This window comes from Ruditapes philippinarum, unplaced genomic scaffold, assembly GCF_026571515.1.
Source record: "Ruditapes philippinarum isolate M1 unplaced genomic scaffold, ASM2657151v2 ctg6579_1_1_1_1, whole genome shotgun sequence".
Lineage (NCBI taxonomy): Eukaryota > Metazoa > Mollusca > Bivalvia > Venerida > Veneridae > Ruditapes > Ruditapes philippinarum.
The window spans coordinates 62,963-77,494 of NW_026864348.1; the positions used below are offsets into that span (position 1 = coordinate 62,963).

Here is a 14,532-nt window from a genome sequence, read left to right on the forward strand (position 1 = left end):
AGTTATAGTGTGGTTTGCATAAAAGTCTTGGCACAAGGGTTGTTGTGACCACGTATGAAGACAATAGACCAAGAACTGAAAAAGTAATGATCAAGGTTAAAGTTTGCGGACGGCAACGGGAACGCCGAGGTGTCTGAGGCAATACCTTTTCTGTTTCTTTTTCTTAAAGAAAAGCCAAGCTAATAAGGTAGACTGGTTGCTGAGTTATGTATCTATTCTTTTCAATAAGAAAGACCAATCTCGAAGTAATGTAATAGTTATGCATCTCAAATAAGGTAGACTGGTTTTGTCATAATGTAACAGTTACTTAAATAAGGCAAACTGATCTCGAAGTAATGTCACAGTTTTACATCTTAAATCAGGTAAAATTGTCGTGTAAATGTAACCGTCACACATCTCAAATAACGTAAATTGGTTGCGTTAAAACGTAACATTAATGTAACAGATATTCATCTCAAATAATATAAAGTGGTCTCGTTCAAATTACATGTTGCCCAACACTTAGATGGCTTTTCTCATCCAACCTATTTGTAATCTTTAACCCCCTGAACTTTGTATGTTGGTCTCATGATCATGTTATAAATCTTAAATGATGATGATTTGTCTTGGTTTTTTATATTATTTGAGTACATGTAGTCGGACTTCCTTCAGCAGGTAGGCAGGCCTTGTGATAATGGTTTACATCTTATCAGGTATACGGTAAAACACTTAGTCTATATGAATTCAATAAACGGACTCAATGTAAAGATCTTCATTTTTAAACTCTATGTATATCACAATTGATTTTCCTACTGAAAATAAGATACAATTTTCCGAAAACCGTATTGCACCGATAAGATAGCTGCACATCGATCCAACGATTTTTCAACGGAATATACATGTGTACCTTATATCATATTTGTGTTGTCTAGTATAAGGTTCGTAATCATACAATCAGCACCTATAGAATGTTGTTGGTTTCTTCGTGTTTGATTAAGAACAATGTTTTAGCGATACGAATTTTACAAATGGATTAACAAACTAGTAATTGGAAATAATGAGTACTTGATTCGTGTTTCATGCAAAGAAGTAAAGATATTCTTGTATCGATTGAAAGTTATATCACGCCGTAAAGTAAATATTATACAAGCTTATCTGTAAACGAAGACAAAATATATTATCGATCTCAAAATGGGAAAAGTACATTTATTTTTTTTCTTAAATTGTGTATTTTTTTTTTACTTTTGAATACAGATAATGAATTTTTAAAGAACATATGTTGTTTTTATATCTTTAATCAGTAATAAACTCGAGTCTTGATTAACGGAAAGTTCATGATACGATTATAAGTAAAATCAAATTGATATCTTAAGCGTCTCTCATATTGTATTTTGATCATTACAAAGCTTTCGAACATTTTAAATATTTCAGATGTAGCTACTGAAAGGATCTTATATTGAAATAGGAAATAAACGAGATCCTTATTTTCCAGAGTCCAATGTCAGACGGGATAAGACTAGACTAGTAAGTAAAATATCGTTTTTGTTCTAACATTGTTTACGGTTTGGGACGCTAAGGGTTGTTTGAATTCTTCGCATTTTATTTAATTTATTGTTTTTGCTACATTTTGTTGCTCTCGTGCAAAAGCTTCACATCAGCTTCACATCGGCAGACATGTATCTTAATTCTTATGTTCAAGATTGTCATTTGGAAATGTTGAATACTGCTTAAGCCAGTGCTAGTGGGCGGGCATTGTACCACTTCCGTCCTAGAACAGGCTCAATAAAGTCGCACACGCACCATTATGGCGTTTTTAGAGATTCGGTTTTTCTCTAAAGTACGTTTGTTACGTTACGTTTGTACCCTTGTGAAACTAAAAACTGTCTAACGACTCCTTACGCTTATGACAGCCCATAATGTGGCTATACGAAATTGCATCACTTTCTCGTGTGGCCTTTTATATATGTATGACATGAAACAATGTTAAAATCGAGACAGTTAAAGAAAAAACAGAAACATTATAATACGCTCTGACGAGGAACATCTTCATTCTAATGCGCGTGTCCTATAAATGCACCTAGAAAAGCTTAACATTTATATAATTATGTCAGACGCGGTCTCTTCATTTGAATTTTGATTAACAAGACACCTTTCATTTAACCAGTTTATCAGGGTAGCTTCGTTTTTAAAACATAGTTTCTGGGCACGCGCCGGGCTTATTTGGTAATATTATTATTATTATTATTTGAGGACGCTTTTGTTATTATTTATTTATGAACATCATATCAGGTAGCTTGTGTGGTTTAATGTTGTCATGGTAATAAGACGTTTGAAGATGTAAACGTGAAGAAGATAAAAACGTTAGTTAAATATCGCTTCATAGTTGAAGTTTGCGACGAATGATATTGTGTTAACATAATTTAAGAACGCTTATCGACCGATGCAATGTACATGTACATACCGGTAAAAATCTATGAACAGTCTTCATTTTGCATTTTATGGCATCGATTCAGCACCATAGCATGAATATGAATAAATAATCTTATTATAACAATGTTTCAGGGCAATTGTTGGAGATAAATGAAGTTTCAAGGAAGTGTATTGGCCTAAATGCTGTTGATATAACAGAAATATTAAAACTTTTTATGAATTTCAGTTAGTCTTTAACCATCATTTCAGCTCTCCAATGGATATTGGCGTTGAACAAAAACTTGATAGTGGCATGCATGCCAATTCTGAAACTGAATCCAAAGCAGAAAAAACATCTGAGGAGCTTCATAAAGATAGGTATAAAGCTCAAGATATAAGGAGTATTTGTCAGTACTTTTATTGTCGCGACTAAATTTTCTTTCTTAAAGAAAAAGTTATGAAAGTAGTGTGGGACTAAATGTTGTTATATTAGATAATTGTTGTTACTATGACATCGTTTCAGCACTTCTGTGGGACTTAATGATGAACAAAAACCGGATACTAGCACACATGTCCATTCAAAAATAATGGAAATAATGGAAGAAACTCAAACTAAACAGACGAAAATGTCAGAAGAATGTGACAGAGAGAGGTACGACAAAGCCAGAACTATTCAATTCGAATAATCAAATTATATCTGTTATTGAAAATGTTCTACTATACGAAGAGGTAAATTATAAGGTTATGTGAATTGTAATAGATATATATGTCATAGTTTGTGGGATTTATTTGAGTAAAAATGTTTATTAAGTTTATATAATCGTTTCAGGACTTCAGTAGGGCATTATGTTGAACACAAAAGTGATACAAGTACACGGATCCATTTCGAAACTGTAGCAGAAACTGAGAAGACGATGACATCAAAAGAGCTTGATAAAGAGAGGTATAACGCTATAAGACATTTTAAGAAGTATTTATTTATCAATAGATACCATTCGCGGCGTAGATATAATTTCGGTCTCTTGATATTGTATAAAGTTTCAGAACATGTTTCAAATGAATTATTAATAAAATCATATTTTTCAAGGCATTTATGTAGATTTATTTGATGCTATTACTGTATTGTTTCAGGACAAATGTCGAACATATTGTTATAATTAAACATTGTTTCAGAAATGAATATTGAGTATATAATTTGGATGAATTTCGAACAACTTGCCTCTCATCTTTGTGGGTTAAAATCCCATCTTGTGAGAAAGCTATTCAGATAGATAATGGATCATCGATGGTTATTATAAGACACCCTATCTTATCTGAAATAATGCATTAGGGGAACCTGAGTTCTTCATCCACCATTATAGGTGAAAAGTTGCCATATGACATTTTAAAAAATATACTGTAGTTACACACTTTAAGGGCGCTGGGGGTTCATGTTGAATTAAAGTATCGTTTCAATGCATGCGTTGGGTTAATGTTCCTATTATAACATGGTTTACGGACGATGAATGGGTTACATAATGATATCATAATAATATTGTTAAGGGACAGAAAAGAGCTTATTTTTTGTAATTTAAAATCTTTGTTTCATAACTGAATGTTGGCTATTACAGAACATAAACCCGATTTCCATATTCAAAAAAATGTGGAAACCTGAATTCCACGGGAAATTAATACATAAAATGTAAGAAGTACTTAATAAAATAAGGTATGATAATGATGTCCAAGACATTTAAGAAAAATATTAATTCATAAATGTTAATTTTTTTGTGGCTTAGATCTTTTTATATGAAAGGTAAGGAAATTGAAATGCAATATAGACCTTAGTTTTGTAAAAATTATGTTTTGTGTCGTTTAAGGGCACTATGTGGGGCGTAAAAACGTAGTTCCTGAACGTATAAATGGATTGTTTATGTATCAATAACATCGTTCTTAGAACTTTATATGTATAAATTAGACGAAAATTACATCGTCTCAGGATACTTTAGGGCTGAATGTTGCATCAAAGGAACATAATTTAAGAAATTCAGTAAAATGATGTATTTTAAAGAAAATATCGTTCCAGTGATCTAGTGGTACCAATTGAGGAACAAAAACCTGATAATGATAAACTTGCCAAATTTGATGAAAATAGAGAAACTGAAGTTGCAAAGAGGATAGTGTCAGAGGAGCTTGATAAAATAAGGTATGGCATCCAAGACAATTTATTAACCAATGAAAACTTCATGTCTGTAATCTGGGTATTTTTATTATGGAAAATATGAAATAAGTTGATTTTTGGTTATGTTTGTGCCTTAATAAAATCTGGAATCTTGATCAGTCAATAATTGTCTTAAATTTTGTGAAGAAGAATAAGTCTGCGCGTTATGAACGCATGGGAAGTGTCCATATTCCGTCTGAAAATATTTATTACTTAGAAAATAGACTCCGTGTAATACTTACTGCGTTATAGCTAAGTTGATTTAAAGTTAAGATTCAATATAACTATGTGTAGGCCACGATGATTCATATAACTGTCAGTCAAGTCACATGAGTAACCTTCCGTTAATAAAACAAATGATCAGCAGTCGGATTTATAGGGCACTATATAGGGCGTAAAACGTAGTTCCTGAACGTATAAATGGGTTGTTAATTTATCAATAACATCGCTTTAGCTTCATAGAACTTAGAACTTTATTTGTATAAATTAGACGATGATTACATCGTTTCAGGATACTTAAGGGGCTGAATGTTGCATCAAAGGAACATAATTTAAGAAATTCAGTAAAATGATTTATTTTAAGAAAATATCGTTCCAGTGATCTAGTGGTACCTATTGAGGATGAGGAGCAAAACCCTGATAATGATAAACTTGCCAATTTTGATGAAAATGGAGAAACTGAAGTTGCAAAGAAGATAGTGTCAGAAGAGCTTGATAAAATAAGGTATGGCGTCCAAGACATTTTTTTATTAAACAATGAAAACTTCATGTCTGTAATTGGCGTATTTTTATTATGGAAAAATATGAAATAAGTTGAATTTTGGTTATGTTTGTGACTTAATAAAATCTTGAATCTTGATCAGTCAATAATTGTCTTAAATTATGTGAAAAAGAATAAATCGGCACGTTATGAAAGCATGGGAAGTGTGCGTTTTCCTTCTTAAGATATTTATTCCGTAGAAATTAGACTCCCTGTGATATTAACTGCGTTATAGCTAAATTTATCTAAAGTTAAGATTCAATATAATAATGTGTTATTGGAGATAAGAGGCCACGATGATTCATATAACTGTCAGTCAAGTCACACGATTTACCTCCCGTTAATAAGACAAATGATCAGCAGTCGGATTAACCGAACAAAAGAAAATCAAATTATGAATTTATGAAGTAAACTTATGTATTGATTTGCAATAAATGTAATAAAAACTGTTGACATAGTAATAAATGTCTTTTAAATCGTCGATTATTCCAGGCAAATTAAAGTTGTATAGAACTCGACTCAATCAATTTCGGACACTTAAACGTCAAAGAGAAATATTGGAACAAATAGTGTAAAAACGAATATTCGAACATCAAATTCTTTTTTCGTTCCCAGCTGTAATTTATATGATTACTGAAAATAATGCACGAGATGCCAATGAAACCTTTATATGACAGATGTTCAGATTGTTCATGGGCAATAATGTTGATTTATTAAATGATGCTATTATTGTATCGTTATATGATACTTTGGAGACTCTTATTTTTGTATTTATTATAACATTGTTTCAAGAATTAAGACATTAATGGAGATTATTTATGACGTGGGGATGGCTTAAGGTGGTCACTATAGTGTCGTTTCAAGACACTGGTAGTTAACGAACGCTCAATTGGTAAAATGATGACATTGTAATAAAGCGTTTGAGAACGTTCTGGGCTAAATATTTATTATAATTACATCGTTTTATGACTCTAGTTTGGCCTAATGTGAAACAAAACCCCGATATTGATAATGTTGTCCATTTAAAAAAAATGTAAAAGCTGAAAATTCACAGATATCAGAGATATGACGGTCAAGACAGTTTGTTATTCCTGTTTTTGTTGTTGTTATTCTGCTGTAGAGATTGATTTTCCGTATTAAATATATATTTTTTATTACTTTGTCTCTTCACTTTGTTGGGCATTTCATTATCAAAACATAGTTTCTGGGCATTTATTTTTAGCACCACTTTGATGGGACGTCAAGATGGACAAAAATCCTATACTGGCACCAAAGTCCATTCAGGAGTTGCGGTAAAATATGAAACTGAACAGACGATTATGTCAGAAGAGCTTGACAAAGATAGGTATGACTCCAACAAAATCTTATTTATTACATGTATATGTTCAATTATATGAATTAATAGATATTTGTTTTTACAATATAAAATGATATCTTAAACATATTGTGAATGTTCTAGACTGATACATATTGTGTATGTAGAAGTTTATTATGGTTTGTAAACTTCGCCTTGTCTTGTTGATCTTTTGTTCTCCTTTTTTCGAGGGAGAGGGATTTCTTTTCGTACATGTTACCCTTTAATATGTGACAAAGATGTAAAAATGTAACAAAACAAAAACACATGAAGGTACAGTTTTTTCAGCAGTGCATTCATCATTGCCTACAGATAAAGTTTTATCTAAACAAACCATACCAATTTTATTTCATTGCAATTGAAATAAATATTTTTAGAGAACAAGATTTGATATTTGAAAGGCCGATGTGTTTGATTTCATCCGACAATGGACGTCTTGAAGTTGTAGATGACACAGTAAGGGCATTAGAGAAAATTGAGATGCCATTAAATGTTGTAGCTATAGCTGGCCTTTATAGAACAGGTAAATCCTACCTGATGAATCGATTGACTGGAAGAAACTCTGGTAGGTGGTTTTAATGATCAATTCGATATAATAAAAGTCTATAAAATCATATGTGAAGTTTTCTTTCCGATAACCATAGATTTTGTGAACCGTGGAGGGAATTACCATGCTGTTTGTACACTTAACCAGTTAAACAACACATTTTAAAGAACCTTCGATGCCGACCTTTTTAGCCAAATAAAGACCATTAACGATCGAATTATAGTCTTTTTCCAGTGTCTCTACAATAACAGATTAAGCAGGATAACGTTTTTGTTTAAACAAGAATACTCAAGTTAAAATTTTATCGATATCTAGTCCTGGTAGTCGAGTTTATTAAAAGTAGCAAACCCCGTACTTACAATAGCCTCTTCCTTTTTGTTCATCTTTTAATCTATAGAAAAGCACAGCTTATCAAAACTATTATCTTATTTTCTTCAAACATGAAAGTTGGAAATGATTTCAAAAACATCTTCTGATATCTACATGTATATCTATAAATAATATATATGTTGCATATATGTTCTTTCAATTGAGATTTATGATCTTAAACGTTAAAAGGGGAATAGTTTTACTATAAAAAATTAATAGTTCCGTTATATAGTACATTATACTCGTATTTGTTTTACAATTTTAGGGTTCCTGATGGGTAGCTCAATAGAGTCATGTACTAAAGGTATTTGGGCCTGGTGCAGACGACACCCTAAAAAACAAAATGAAGTATTACTGTTACTTGATACTGAAGGTTTAGGAGATGCTACGAAGGTGATTTATAAAAAGTGTTTGATAAAAGTATATATAATTAATGGAAATACTTAGTATAGAGTTATCTTTGTTTTAGTTTCAGAATATGTAGCCATGATGTTTTGCAAACGATACGCTGTTGATTTATAAATGCATACTTACTTGGACTTTGCTTTGGAGAAAGCTTGAAGCTCATTTGAATGCCTCTTTGATCGGTCCGCCTTCTAGGACTAACTAGTATGGTGTAACATGAGGAAATATGGTCCTGGCCCAAATAGATCCATTTGTTCATTGGTAAAAAGAGCTTTTCCTGGTTGTTCTTTGCTTTTGCTATAATAGCATTTGATATAAATTGTTATATTTATGTAGATATAGGACACTTTTGTGAAGATTTTGTAAATGTTCTGAAAACATTGAAAATGTAAAACAATATATATGTTAAAATTGTCAAATAAATGTCTTTATAGGGGGATATCGACCATGACAATAAAATATTTACTCTGACTACTTTAATCAGCAGCACGTTAGTCTACAATGTGATGTCAGCTTTTAATCAAGATGCAGTTGAGAAACTAACGTATCCTTTTTCTGCTGTTTTAATTTCTTTTTCATCGCGTATTGCAAGACGCTATTAGGTCTGCTCATGTCATATGTAGACAGTTGGTTGTAATGGATATACATTACTATGAATTTCAAGAATATTACTATGAATTTCAAGAATAAGCGTCCTTTTTAATATATCATGGACTGTTACTCGTTAGTTGTATAACACAATAAGGTTTGACATAATTGATAGATAAAACCAGTGTTATGATATCTGAAATATGAATTATGGAAAACCTGCAATTAAACCGATGTTTCCAAAAGCAAAAATGAGAGCACATCGTTATACCTGAATAATGTCGTCAATACAGTGTTGAAGACATTAAAAAAATTATTACGTTAAATGACTTTATGTATTTGACCTGGGAACTTAAATCTTGAAGACGCATTACCATTATTAACCCAAGAATTTTAAATTTAAATAACGCTTAAACGATCGCAAGTACTTCTTTTTAATTTTGTTATTTACTTCCTTGACAACTTTTTATATATGTCACTATGTTATCACAAAATATAAAAGTATCCGCAAACGATCCGTCTAATGATGATCTTCAAAATATTATGCCTCAATTTGTACTTTGTGTCCGAGATTTCAATCTTGACCTAGAACAGAATGGAGACGAAATAACGGCAGATGAATATCTAGAAATGTGTCTCCAAACAAAAACCGGTGAGACCCCAGAAGATGACAAATATAACAGACCACGAGAATGTATTAAGAAATACTTCACACGAAGGAAAGTGTTTACATTTGACAGACCAGCCAGCCGAAAAGTAATGAGAACTTTAGATTTGGCCAGAGAAGAAGACCTTAACGAAGATTTTGTGCATGAAACAGAGAAATTCTTGGCATATATCTATACTTGCCCAGGGAAATATCTTCTTAATAAATCACCCGTAACAGGAAGCAGTAAGTGGTTTATTATCATTAAATATTGTCTCATCCTGTAGAAAAAAAAACGCTCGTGAGACTGATATATATGAGAAAATGTTTAAATAAATGTTTCAATTTCTTGTTATAATCATTTTATTATTTGTATATATATTTATTTACATTTGTTTCAGTTAGAGTTTGAACAATCAGAATTGTAAGTGAAACTATACAAATATGAATTGAATGGAGTAGTTTGATAGATATTTTTTAATGTTCTCTACTTTTTGTTCTATGCTAGAGTATCAAATAGTGTATGTCTAAGTGTAAGTATTCTATGTAGAAACCTAAAAAAAATAAAAAATCTCGATTTGTTGTATAATGCAAAGTCAAATTAACAGTAAAAAGCTATGTTTAGGAGACAATATCAGTAATTCATTTTAGTTTCGTTGGCCCTTTGTCCAAAATAAGCTTTTTGGTTTTGAGGGAACATGTTATTTAAATTTATTAATGATATTCTCATTGTAGTGCTAGCTAAACTTCTAAGAGAATATGTAACTACAATAAGTGATGGCAATGTACCATGTGTCGAAGATGCTATGCTGATCATGACAAGACAAGAAAACAAAAAACACGCAAAGGTAGCTGCCGAAGAGTACAAAGTATTTCTGAAACAAATACAGCTTCCGGTATATGACAAAAACAAATTGTGTGATTCAAACTTAAAGTTCAAAAAAGAGAATTTATCAAGTCTGCAGTCCAAACTGATGTTCGATACAGACAGCAAATTCCAAAAGTCAACAGAGGTAAAAAGAAGTATTTGTCTTTTAAAGAGTTTGTTTATCTTATTTACGAATTACATCACATTTAAATATTGATCAAACAGCCTTTCTTCTTTAGATTTTCTTTTGTTCTCGTTATTGTATTCAATATCTATCTAATTTAATCTAACTGGTTTGACCAGATAGGAATATGAGAGATATTCTCAATAAACAATGTTGTCCTTATAAACGTTACTTGTCGTCAACTTAAATGTTCAGATATACAGAGTTCTCTATTTGCATCCTATGAATGAATTTACGATCTACAATGTAGAAAAGTATTTAGTAAAAATATTATGTCAGCTCATACTTCTTGCTATTATTTCCTCAACAATATTTACATCATTCTATTTTTGCAGGCTGAAATGCAAACCCTTTATGAGCATTTCGAAAAGCATAATTCAGGGCTTTTGTATGAGAAATGTATAAATACTCTCCACAAAATGCACGAGAAAACTGTGAAAGCAAACATTAAGGTGGGGAAGTACGCAACTTCTGGTGGTCACGATGTCTACGACAGAGACATACGTTTTCTATATGATGAATATAATGAAGAACTCAACATTATAGACATCGCTGAGGTACTTTTTTGGTTTGGTCCTCTTCATCATCAGACACTCGCGCTTTTCCTGTTACAAAGCATGTTTTATTTTAATTTTGGTTTACACTTTTAGCAGTCTTATTTGTATTCTTTTATTTTTTTCCAACATCACATCAATAATTTAACTTTATTAATGTCTTTTCTGGTTTTTTATACCTTGAATTGATTGGCTATAATTGCAAACTATGTTAAACTGCGGTGCTCCACTAGAAGTGTCATGGAACGCACCAGAATTGGTTAACAAGTAAGAACTAACAGTGTCATATGATCTTGTAGTGACTATATGTCCTATGGCGGTTCATCTTGTGTATTGTGTATATATATACGTATAACACTGTCACTAAAAGAATACTTACTCCTTACTAGCTCACAGACTACTTCCAGTGTATACCATTTATGCAAATTGACTGACTAGTTATCCAGTTGCTTAACAAAAGATTACATAGTTTTGTTTGTGGTACTGATTTTGAGCAAATGACCTAGCAATGAATATAAAATGCGGGGCTAAAATGTTAATGATAAAACTGGAATGGTCCGTTAGAAAGGCGCTCTGTGTGTCGACGACGGGGGAAAGATAGTAGTAAGAAGGTACTGATAGCGGTACGGAGGATTAGGGATTAATAAGTTCATCTAAACACTAGTCCTGTTGTTGTTGGTGTTTTTTGTTGTTTTTTTTTCGATATTCTGCTGAGTTCCTTGCCGGTTGTCCTGTATGAAGTAGCGTCGCATTTTGTTTAGTTGTGTTTTGTTTACATTTTTGAAACTAAGCTTTTTGTTACAAGAGAACTATGTGATGTACTTAGAGACACCTATATTGATTACAGAGAAAAAGGGCACAACACGATTTTGAAAGACAAATGGCACATGAGAATAAGCAGATAATGACAGAGGATAAAAGATTGACAGAGAAAGAGTCAAAAGGTAAATTATTCAGTTATATCTGTTTTTGCATTTGTCTTGATGACAAGCAAATTACGTGTAATTATTTAACAATTTTCATTCATTTCAAGTCCTGAAAATGTTACATGGCCTATTTCCTAACGATTAAGAATGATGCTATTAAATTCGTGGTCTTCAGTCTTATATCAAAACTGTCTTAACTGTTTTGTCTTCATTTTTTCTGCACGTATGGCTGTCTGTTCTGAAAATTTTATTTTTCAAATGATATCGTTTGTAACAAATAGAACTTGTAACAACAAAACTAGACACAATGAAACAAGAACTGATACAGTCACAAGAAAAAGAAAGAATAAAGCTCGAGGCAAAACTTATTGAACATCACAGATTATATGAAGAAAGAATAGAAAATGCTAGAAAGGAGGAAAAAGAACGCGAAAGAATAAGGGACGAGGAACATGATGCAAAAATCAAGAGAATAAAGGATGATTATAAACAACATGAACAAGAAAGAAAACGACTTGAAGAAGCCAGACGATTTGCTGAACAAGAAAGAATGAAAGCTGAGAACCTCGCAGCAGAAAATTGGATGTTGCGTACAAGGCTTAAAGAAAGTGAACAGGGCAGAAATTGTAATATATCATAGCGTTTAAAAAATTTATGAAATTGTTATCATTTTAAGATTTAATTACCATTCGTGTTTTGTATGTTTAGTGCTCAGATGCATGCATTTATGATTTGAATATGGTAACCTAGTTCGAAATATTTTTTTTTAACTTTTTAAGGATAATAATCTTGAAATCATAACATTGTATCTCTTGACATATTCATAAAAATGAATAAGCATTTGCACATACCTCGACTGTGAATTATATTGTTATGCAATTGAATTAACCTGAATTCGGTCATAGTCTTCAATGTTTCCAATCACGAACTTGTAATTTACACAGTCGTGGGAAAAGCTATTAAAATGAAGAGTTTCACATTATTGTACGTTATTTATGCTCATTCTAACAACATATCAAAGAGACATGGCTATAAATAACAGCTATATCTGTAATCACACAATGGAAGGTTTGTCTGTATTTAACTGTATATCTGCTGCTTGTAGTTTACAAAAGTTTTGTAAAGAAACCTTACAAAATACTTGTATGAAGAAAAATTCATATGTGTTAAATAAAAGTAATATTCTATAACAGTTTTATCAGGAATCACTATAAGATGATGGTATAACATTATATAAAGTAAACGTTTATAAAGTAAATGAAACTATTTCATTAGAAACGCCTGTTATACTTTATACACTTGTTAATGTAGAAAAATGACAGTTTAGGTTCACTACTAATATCTATTTTAATAAGAAAAGACGCACACAGTTGCAAAAGCGAAATGCGAAATTGTTTTATTTCATAATTTATGTATATGAAATAAACATGACAGACATGTATATTTATCGTAGGTTCATTTCACAATATGCAGGTATACTATCAGTTTTAAAATATTTGACAGGTTATATTGCTCTATTTAAACGATTTTTTCAAAATACAAAGCAGAGCCTTTATTCAAACAACCGTTTGTATACGGTCCAAAAACCTGTCAGAAATATCTATAACGAATTTTTAAGGCAGAAAACTATATTTTTATATAAAAAAGTTAAATTTCTTAATAAAATTACAGCAGGTGTGTGTTAAACTATATAAACGTTACAATTTTTCAATGAAAAAAAGACTTTACAAACGTGCAGTATTATAAAAAATGAAAATACACGATGGTCAATATGTCGCAGTTGCTACTCAAAATACATAAATTGTGAAATGTATTGTTGACAAATGAAATGTAAGATATAATAGAAAAGCTCGAAACAGACGTAAATCTTGACCGTCACATTTTGTACATAGCTAGAATAAATGTCAAGTAAGATCTCAAAGTTACTTCTGCTATTTCCCGCATAACAATATTTATTCGTTAACAACTATTTGAATCATAAATAAAAATAAATCTAAAAAGAAAGACTTTTTAGAGGCAGATAACATCAAACATATGCTCTTTATCAATCTTTGTATCTCATTCCTGCTACAACAGAAAAGTGGATTTTTTATCGATTTTACATCAAATGTCTCTGAAATAATAAATAATAACTTTCAAATTTGGGATTTTTTATATTATGAAAAGAAAAGGAATCGGTATAATACTGATTACTGGTTTTCGTTTTCTCAAAAGTGCTTTTCCATATTATAAGTTTAAGCACTAAGCAAACAAATTAAGTTTTTAAGTTCAAGTTTCAGTTTCGATTACTATATGTTAATTTTTCTTTTCTTTTGATATATAGTATACCTGACTAAGTGATGCAAGGGAGACCAATGACCAATGAGACCATTATATGGATAATGGTAAAATGTAATTTCCATAATAAAAAAATGTATATCGGACTGATGTTAATTGCATACTAATAAGGCATATACGGAATCATTATTCATAATAATTTAAAACACTCAATTATTAAAGAGCAGACAGTTTGTATCCTCATAAAGACTTGTTTATAATAGAAATACATGTAGTCAGTTTGCGATATAATTCATGAAATTGAGTATATTGTATCAATGAAATAGATTTGTTGTTTTCTTGTTGTTGTTGTTGTTTTTTTGCATTTTTTAATTTGTAGTTGTTGTTTTATGTTTTGTTTTTGTCGATAGAAGTTTTATAAAGACGATGTATTTAAGTATAAATATGAGAACATATGTACCCCAGATAG

At 31.1% G+C, this 14,532-nt stretch overlaps 3 protein-coding genes across 6 annotated transcripts; all 3 read left to right on the plus strand.

Moving 5' to 3' along the window:
• The first annotated feature begins 831 nt into the window (after nucleotides 1-831).
• On the plus strand, nucleotides 832-8,742 carry LOC132725292 (uncharacterized). 4 transcript variants are annotated; one of them, XM_060710391.1, is made up of 11 exons: nucleotides 832-917; nucleotides 1,411-1,503; nucleotides 2,659-2,766; nucleotides 2,912-3,040; nucleotides 3,218-3,331; nucleotides 4,451-4,570; nucleotides 5,184-5,309; nucleotides 6,568-6,690; nucleotides 7,077-7,264; nucleotides 7,881-8,008; nucleotides 8,455-8,741. In XM_060710391.1, the coding sequence occupies exons 2-11, from the start codon at nucleotides 1,478-1,480 to the stop codon at nucleotides 8,620-8,622; spliced, it is 1,230 nt and encodes a 409-aa protein (XP_060566374.1). In that variant the 5' UTR covers nucleotides 832-917; nucleotides 1,411-1,477; the 3' UTR covers nucleotides 8,623-8,741. The 4 variants fall into 4 exon arrangements, with proteins under 4 accessions (XP_060566374.1, XP_060566375.1, XP_060566373.1 ...); XM_060710390.1 differs by lacking the exon at nucleotides 832-917 and adding an exon at nucleotides 924-1,068; XM_060710392.1 differs by lacking the exon at nucleotides 2,659-2,766 and having other exon boundaries at nucleotides 8,455-8,742.
• A 312-nt stretch (nucleotides 8,743-9,054) lies between these two features.
• LOC132725295 (guanylate-binding protein 2-like) lies at nucleotides 9,055-10,646 on the plus strand. Its single transcript, XM_060710395.1, has 3 exons — nucleotides 9,055-9,500; nucleotides 9,990-10,277; nucleotides 10,642-10,646. Exons 1-3 carry the CDS (start codon nucleotides 9,089-9,091, stop codon nucleotides 10,644-10,646), a joined length of 705 nt encoding a protein of 234 aa, XP_060566378.1. The 5' UTR covers nucleotides 9,055-9,088.
• Nucleotides 10,646-14,532, plus strand: LOC132725289 (inner centromere protein A-like). The gene is made up of 3 exons (XM_060710387.1): nucleotides 10,646-10,863; nucleotides 11,708-11,804; nucleotides 12,068-14,532. The coding sequence occupies exons 1-3, from the start codon at nucleotides 10,648-10,650 to the stop codon at nucleotides 12,424-12,426; spliced, it is 672 nt and encodes a 223-aa protein (XP_060566370.1). The 5' UTR covers nucleotides 10,646-10,647; the 3' UTR covers nucleotides 12,427-14,532.